The sequence below is a fragment of the Lissotriton vulgaris genome, chromosome 7, assembly GCF_964263255.1.
Source record: "Lissotriton vulgaris chromosome 7, aLisVul1.2, whole genome shotgun sequence".
Lineage (NCBI taxonomy): Eukaryota > Metazoa > Chordata > Amphibia > Caudata > Salamandridae > Lissotriton > Lissotriton vulgaris.
The window spans coordinates 44125017-44133941 of record NC_141695.1 but is presented as its reverse complement, the minus strand read 5'-3'; the positions used below and the strand labels follow the sequence as shown (position 1 = coordinate 44133941).

Here is an 8925-nt window from a genome sequence, read left to right as displayed (position 1 = left end):
ATCGATGTTTCGCTCTGCTGGCGCAGTTTATTTCCACAATGCATCGCCATGTGAAAGACGTTTTCGATGCACAGACTCATGCAGCTGAAGAAATTGACGCAGTGCTCGAAAAACCACTGCACGCCTTGTCCCGTGCACGACCTCTGAAGTCCAAGATCACTATACCGACTCCACTGCAGGCCCTGCTGTGTGGCTAAAAGAACCGATGCATAGTTGGACCACGGCTGAAGAAATTGACCCAGTGGATGCATGACCACCAGCATGCTCGACCTCCAGCGCGTGCGGATTTCCACGCATCACACTTGTGCGCCCAGTCTGCATAAAACGATAGGGCTGCAGAAAGAAATTGATGCATCACCTCCCCACACAGTAAGAAACTCACACATCACCTCCTCTTCAGTAAGGAACTAATGCATCACCTCCCCCGTGTAGCAGTAAAGAACCCACGCATCACCTCACCTGGAGCAAGGAACCGAATCATCACTTTCCCTCTGCGTAAGGAACCGACGCATCAACTTCCCTGAGGCTGTTTTTGCTTGTTAATTTGACACATCCCAGGTACTGTATACTAAAAGTGACGTATTCATAGTTTCCTATGGGAAGAACTGTTTTTACTTTATTAAGGTCATAGTATGATATGATATGATATTATGATATTATGATATGTTTGTTGGATTTTTGTCCTTTTGGTCTTGTCTGGTTTAGATAAAGATACTTTATTTTAGTAAATTGGTTTGGTGTACAGTTGTGGTGTTTTCACTGTGTTACTGAGGGATATATACGAATGCTTTACACATTACCTCTATAGTTTAGCATGTGCCAAGCAACCAGAGGGTGAGCACAGGAAAACGTAGGAGTGTACTCATCCTGACTAGAAGGAAGGGTCCCTACTTCGACAGGGTGTAAGCCACTGCCAACTAGAGACCCCAATTTGTAACATGTATCAATAAGAATATAAGAATCAACGATATAGAAATAACTATGATACTGAAAGTCATATGTTTCTCTTTTACCTGAGATTATATTAGATGAGAACACATAAACGGCTCCAGCACCCAAAGCAAAGCTATTGTATGTGTGGGAGGTGTTAACATTGTGAGGAAAAACTGTTACTTACAAGTGCAGAGCAGGGTGAGGGGTGAAGAACTTGCACACAGATGACTGAGCTCTTGCGCTGTGCTTGTGAAATGTCTTGTTAACACAAAGAAATCTTAAACGGGTCTTAGAGCCTGCCCTTACTTACCATTACTTACCAGTGGCCGGCTCAAATATCAGTCTCGTTACCATGCTTCTTATTAGTCAGCGGCTCATCCTCACTTCCAACTTCCTCCTGGGGCTTCTCTGTGTGTCCCTGCCATGGAGCATGCAACAAGTATATCTTCCAGTCTGTGGCCAGTGTCCTTCCACTCTCCAAAGGCTCCTGGAGGTACCCTTTTCTACTTTATCATATTCACTCTAGCAGAGTGCATGTGTCTGCAGTCCATCTCCCTCACTCTGGCACTCCTTTTGTCCTGACGGTTGTCTCCCCACCCCTGCCCTTCTTGTGCTCTGTCCATTGTTTCCCCTTCCCTGCCCTCCTCCCATGTCATTTTTTTTTCCACCTGCCTCCTGTGTCTGTTGTTTAATCCCCTCAGTCCTCCTCCTGTGTCTGTTGTTTGCCCACCCCACCCTCCCCCATCGTCACCACCCCAACATCCTCCATCATGTTGCTTGCCCCCCCAACTCGTCTGCGCTGTTTTTAGACACAATGCACAGGACGACGCTCAGTCTGTTTTACCATCTACTTCTGAGCTTCGACCTGCACCCACCGTAACGCACAGCTTGCGCTGTTACTACCTCAACACCCGGTCCCTGGTTAAAAACCAAGTTGATATTTTTCTATTCCTGAAGGAGGCAAAACCTGACATCCTTTTACTTGCTGAAACTTGGTTAACCCCTCACTCCCTTCCCGATATTCTTGCAGCACTTCACTCAGAATATTATATTGTGACAGCCAATCGCACATCCGGGAAGGCGGGAATTGGCGTAGCAGCTATTATCCTGAAATCCCTCCATTTTAGGGAATTACCCTCTCTGACCCTTCCGGACACAGAGAATCTGGTGATTAAGCTTGACACTAAAAGTGGGGCCCTCATCCTGGTGCTGATATACCGCCCTCCCCAATACATGGCCAATCCATCTCTTCTGGCTGAGCAGTTGGCCTCATACGTAGTCAGCTACTCTAAAACCATCCTAATTGGGGATCTAAACTACTGGTTCGACAGCATAGATACAGATACCCAAGCTGCTGAACTAAAATACCTGCTCACAGACCTTAATTTAACCCAGCACATTCACTCATCTACCCACCATAAAGGTCACAGTCTTGACCAAATCTGGACGCACACCTTATCACTACCTTTATACAGCGGTGCTCTCGCAACCACAAGATAGTGTAACACAAATAAGTACAATAAACAGATATCAACAATACAATAGAAGCAGATTCTTTGGTGTGTTTCTTATCCCAGCAGGGCGAAGATTTATTTTGTCCAGACGTAAGGAATATCACAATATGCCGACACGTGTTTCGTCGTGTGCCGTAGAGTCAACACGACTCTTCAGGGCTTAGGACTCAACTCCTGGGTGTGGGTTGAGAATAGTCTGGAATTGTGGTGATGTCTCACGTAGGTAAACTCGAGAGAGACACTGGGATTAATTTATGTCCAAAAATTGTTGATAGGTGGTAGTAAAGTATCCAGTGGAATTATGAGCAAGACGAGTGATCTCCACTCATTTGAAAACCTTTAGGGCATGTTAATAACTTCAGGGTTAGAACGCTGAAAAACGATGTGTTTCAGGTGTTGACCGGGAGGGGATCCCTCAGTAAGGAAACTTCCGAAATTCGTTTTCTCGAATGGCGATGCGCCGAGGTTAGGAATCCCTCCTCTGTTGCTTCCCGGTGGCCGTCTTATCACTACCTAACCCTGTTATTAGTGCATACATATGGTCGGATCATTTTGTTATTCATTTCACATTAGAAATACCAAGGAATGTCAAGTCCAGACCATGCATGGGCAAAGAATTCCGTAAATGGAAATCTATGGACCTCCCGGGATTCATTAATGTTCTAAGTAAATCTGTACCTTTGCCCCACGATGACCTGGACACTGGTGAGAGAGCGCTGTCAAACGGGCTACGCCACGCAGCTGACCTCTCAGCCCCCCTAGTACTGGTCTCTAGCATTAGAGGGAATGATGCCCACAAATGGTTTACCCAAGAATTGAAAAATCTTAAATTAGGGGTACGACAAAAGGAAAGGAAATGGAGACAAAATTACTCCCCCCAAGACAGAAAAGTGTATTGCACTGCTAGGAAGGAGTTCCAAAAAGTCCTTCACCAACACAAAACCAATTACTTTTCCGAAAAAAATGTTAACCTCTTCCAATAAAACTAAAGATGTATTTAATATAGTTAATGAGCTCTGCGACGATGATAGGACAGCTCCCTCAATAGCTCCCACCCAGAAGTTGTGTGACTCTCTGAATGAATACTTCAGAGAGAAAATTGTAACTATAAAACGCAACTTTGCAAGTTCTCCTATATCCTCTCCTTTGGATGATATTTTTAATAATCCCGTTACATTAAATGCCTTCCCTGCCATAGATTCTAAAACATTCTCTGCTCTCTTAGCACGTGTCAAGTCTGGCTCACCCGACGGCATTTGCCCACCCTACATCTTCACAGAAATAGGGCACTCCATCCCTCAGGGGATCCTTCCTCTGCTTAATGACTCACTTGATCAGGGAAAGGTACCTGTAGGGTTTAAACACGCTCTACTCATTCCCTTGATTAAAAAACCTGGCCTGGACCCTCATGATCCATCAAATTATCGTCCGATATCCTTGTTGCCATTCCTTTCAAAGATCCTGGAGGCACATGCTGCTAGTTGTCTCTCTAGCTTCGTTGAAACCACTGGATATCTAGAACCCAATCAAGCTGGGTTTCGACCGGGGCATTCTACCGAGATGGTGACATTGGCGGTCCAGAATGTACTTAGATGCAACGCGGAAAAGGACATTCAGCAAGCACTAGTACTTCTTGACCTGTCGGCCGCGTTCGACACGGTCGACCACACCATCTTGGTCGACCGTGTCGAACAGGCGGGCCTTAGAGGCTCGGCCTTGAGATGGCTGAAGTCATTTATCTCGGATCGCACCCAGGCAGTGAGATTAGGAACCTTTACAGCCCCTAAAATTAAAAATGAATGCGGAGTCCCTCAGGGATCGTCCCTGTCCCCACTTTTATTTAATTTGTATTTACGACCCCTGTTGTTTTCATTAAGAAAGTTTAGAGCTTTAATTTTTAACTATGCAGATGATTTGCAACTGATCTTCCGTCTGGACTCCCCTGGTGCTGCCACCGCATTTCGGGAGGCCATGGTCCACATTCAGAGATGGATGAGCCTAAATCACCTGAAACTCAACCCAGGCAAAACTGAATTGATTTTGCCTGGGAAGAGTGAACTGTACTGGGGGCCACATTTTTGGCCTCCAGAAATGGGAAATCCTCCAGCCAAGTCCCAAACAGTAAATGTAAATGTAAATGTAAATGTAAATGTACATGTATTTATATAGCGCAAATCACCCACATCGCAGGCATCTATGCGCTTGCTTAGGGAACCCGTCCTGGTATTCCCCTGTGAGATAACCCCGGCAGGGTATCCACAAGGTGAAAGCCAGGCATCCCGCCGCGAGGGGCCGTTGTAGAGATTAAGCAAGCTATTGCCCAGAGTCGCAGAGTGTGAACCCGTGAGTTGAGTAGGCACCGGAGCAAGAATTATCGAGTCCGTGGAATTATTGAGCCCAACCCCCGTCGAGCCGGGGAATTGAACCCTGGTCCAGGGCCGATCTCAGCTTCCGGGTCTGCCGCCTCTAACCCCTGAGCCACACTTCTCTAGGGGTCACTGTTAATGAAGACCTTTCACTTAAAAGTCAGGTAGGGACTGTGGTATCTTCAAGTTTCTTTCAACTTTGTAAGATCAAGAAGATTGCCCACCTATTAACTCACCCTGCTCTGATCCAAGTTATCATCGCCCTTGTGCTGTCCCGCCTGGACTATTCCAACAGTCTGTATTTGGGTCTTCCAGCTGGGCAGCTCAAGAGACTTCAACTGGTTCAGAACCAAGCGGCCAGGCTGATTTGTAAGATTCCCAAATGGCAGTCCATCAGGCCGGGTCTGGCTAGTCTCCACTGGTTGCCAGTAGCGCAGAGAGCAACATTTAAAGCTGGATGCATTATCTTTAGGGCTCTACAAGGTAAGGGCCCTGGATTTATTAGCAGCCTGCTTGTTAGTTACACCCCCTCCCGTGCTCTTCGCTCAGGTCAAAAGAACTTGTTAGTGGTGCCTCGTATTAGGAAACAACGCCAGGGAGGTGGTTCTTTTCACTTCTTGGCCTCCTCCCTGTGGAACTCTCTGCCACTGACATTGAGACTTCATGAAGACCTGCTGGCTTTCAGACAAGCTTTCAAAACTTGGCTTTTTAGGCAAGCCTACCCATAGTTAATTTCTGCCTCTCTCTGTTATATGTTATGTCTCTGCAAATCTTCCAACAGCGCCATGAAGCCTACGGGCGTACGTGCGCTTAATAAATTTAATTTAACATAACATAACATAACATAGCAGCACCGCCTACGGTGCAACATGGCTTAAAGGACAAAAAGTGATAGGACGTGGTCAATAGTGTCCATGTCATTGCATTTTTCTTTTTTTTACTTTGAGAATATTGCACAGCACCTTGTGCTGATGTGCAATGTGTAAAAAAAGAACTCTGACAAAGTCAATAGATCTCATTTAGGAGTAACCTACTGGCTGTGCCATTGGCTGGTAGGATAAACATATGAATGAGAATGATTTACATAATAAATGTTAACATGGAAATCTGGCTCAAATCTGACACTTGTGGGTCAACATCGGACACCACAACAATAAATGCTGTCTTGCTTTGTAAGATCCACATTTTAAATCGATAGGTTCAATTTAGTTTCAAATGGGCTTAAATAGTTTTTTAAGGCACACATAGAGAACATCAGCTGCTTTAGAAATTCAAATCTGTCTGTGAGCCCCAGTAGTTCACAGGATGTGTGTCTTTGACTCATATATTGGGTTGGAAACAGTTCTGTCTTTTCTAGTGATGACCATAGGTGATAAAAGTAGGAGTGATGTGGTGCTGCAACACCCCCACAATAACTGTACTGCTGTTCCAAAGGTTAATGACCAATAAACATGATTTTATATTTAGTTTTTATCTTGTCACATTTGCTGTGCGCTCAAAGGCAGAGCTCAATATCAGGCTCTCTCTTCTGCCAAATTGCTGCTTATTCTTTTAACATGGAGATTGCTGTTACGCTTCTTTTTCTGACTGCAAAGTGAGAGGATTTAGTAAAATAAACTGTGTGATAATCTTGCAGGGTGAAAGGAAAGGCTGCAGGATGTCATTATTTCCAACACAAACAATATTGAAAGATCAATAAATTACCTGTACATTCTTTCAAAATATATCTGCAGTTAGGAAAGAAAAAATAAAGTGTTTTTTTTCAAATTCTCAAATGTTATGCAAACAAAGATTTTATTAGGCTCAAAACAATTCAAACACATTACTTTGGGATGCACAAATGACAAACATTCACAGAAACCTGATTTCTACACATTATTGTTTCTTTGTTACATAGTTTTAACTGAGCTCTTTGTAAATTTAGTCACGATTTCATTGTGAATGTGCTGTCTAAAAATTACAATACGCTACCACACCATGCTGTAATAGTATCATTTCGACAGTGTAGCCCAAAATGCACAACCATCTACACACTGCACCCATACCACGAGCTGCTGTGGGTCATTTGTGGCTCTTTGTGGGACACTTAGGGGCACATTTACTGGAATTTTGGCAGAAGGCAGCACAGCAAGTCTGCCCTGCATCACAGAGAAAGGGCGGGGATGCACAGTAGTTATCCAATACAGTGCATTCCTTTCCCCTTATGGTGCAAGCATGATGCAAAGCCCTCATAAATATGCCCCCCCCCGAATTTTCATAATCCCTATGTGTTCAGTGATGTAACATCGATGTCAGCACCCCCAGGGGGGACATGTTCCCCATCATAAGTGGACCCTGACCACCAATATCGTAGAACTGGAGCAGAGAAGTTAGGCATGGGTTCTTACTGCGGAGAGTTCAAGAACTGTCATTTGTTTGGATAATGTCTACATTTGGCCTTCACTCAAAGCCCATCCCCAGGTATGAAAGGTGAACACCCATAATCAGACATTCAAATGGATATTGCACTAAAATGTGAGATTTCAAGTGTGTTATCTGCCTTGATTTCTGACTGCAAGATCCCTCACCACTACGAAGGAGATATATATATATATATAATATTATCTCATTTTCTGAATGGAGTAACTCAAACTATAGCTGCTAGACTCACAGTGCTGGTGCTCCAGGTCTGTGTTAAATTACTAGTTTTACCAGTGCCTATAAATCAGGTCCCCACTCTTCCTGAGCAGGTAGCAAGAGACAAAATTGTTGTCAGCGACATCTTCAGTCTGGGCATCCACAGGATTAGTATGAATGAGTTCAGAGAAGGACAGTAATCAATCATGAGGAGCACTACGAAGACGATTGGATTGTCAATTGAGGACACCTTAACAAATCGCACAAAATTGATCAAATAACTTGCAGAATAGAGAACCAGGAGGAAGGCCACAGTTGTCACTGCACCCACATGGGCATCATTTCTGAGGCTGTCTTGACGCATCCGCTCCACGTGCCTGCAGAGAACTATGATGATTGTTACACCTGAGATCAGCAATACTGCCAGGACCACGGCTGTACTGATGATATATGCAGTGTATTTTGGTTTGGTGAACGACCAAAATGCCATAATATATCTTACATTATTAGAAGAGGCATTAGACATGCTGGACATTGAAGTGTTCGACACATTATTCCATGCTGGTTGAACCTCAGAAGAAAAGGCTGGTAGGCTCATCACCAAGGAAATGATCACTGAGGCCAGGAGCAGCCAGGGTACATTTTCCAGGAATCTTAGAGTTAGGCGAACCAGAAGATGGTGTGTGAAGGTCACAACCTTCACAACGCAGTAGACGCAGAACCAGGTGATGAACCAGAGGTTGCAGCAACGAATGAACAGTAGAGTGAAATTGAGCATCTTCAAGACATTGCCCAGGAGATATATGGCTTGAGGTAACATGTCATCGATTATAACCAGAAAAAGCATTCCAAGGTGAGAGAGGTGGGAAAGAGTGAGGCAGCAGAGGATGAGGTCACAGGAGTTGAAATCACTGCTCCTTTTGATCCATCCAATGAAATTCACAGCCAGGATGAACATATTTCCCATCAGCCCAAGCAGGAAGGCAAAGATGCGAAGGACAAGCAGAGTAATGCTTGCTGGGGACATCATTTCAACCTCTCTGATACACAACTGCAGCTCCTGGTAGTATCTGCAATGCTTGTGTCTTCAGCCTGAGACTACCTGAATCTCTCCAGCGAGCAGAGTCTTATTGAAAGCACAGATGTAAATAATTCAAATTTTCATTTCACTCTCGGAGGGGGTTCTCAAGTTTCTCTAACTCAGTTTCCTTTCTAGTCCATCCGTGATGTAAATGAACATTCAATATGGGTGAATAATTTCTCATTTTCTCAACTACATTTACCTACTCTCATGAGCTTAAGTTGGATTTGAAACCAACACTGTTAAATATCTGAGGCAATAGACCTGATCATAAGTAAACACAGTCTAAGATGGCTGCCAGATTTGTGATGATGGAGTACACACCCTCTGGTATGAACCTGGAAGCAATTAACTCTATCATTTGGTGGGAAATGGAGCGTATATAACATGGAAGCTCAGACCACAACTTATCTTT

The 8925-nt window shown here is 44.3% G+C and overlaps 1 protein-coding gene across 1 annotated transcript; it reads right to left on the bottom strand.

Moving 5' to 3' along the window:
* Positions 1-7517: 7517 nt before the first annotated feature.
* On the bottom strand, positions 7518-8249 carry LOC147700667 (taste receptor type 2 member 41-like). The gene has a single exon (XM_086929168.1). It carries the CDS (start codon positions 8247-8249, stop codon positions 7518-7520), a length of 732 nt encoding a protein of 243 aa, XP_086785294.1.
* Positions 8250-8925: the final 676 nt, after the last annotated feature.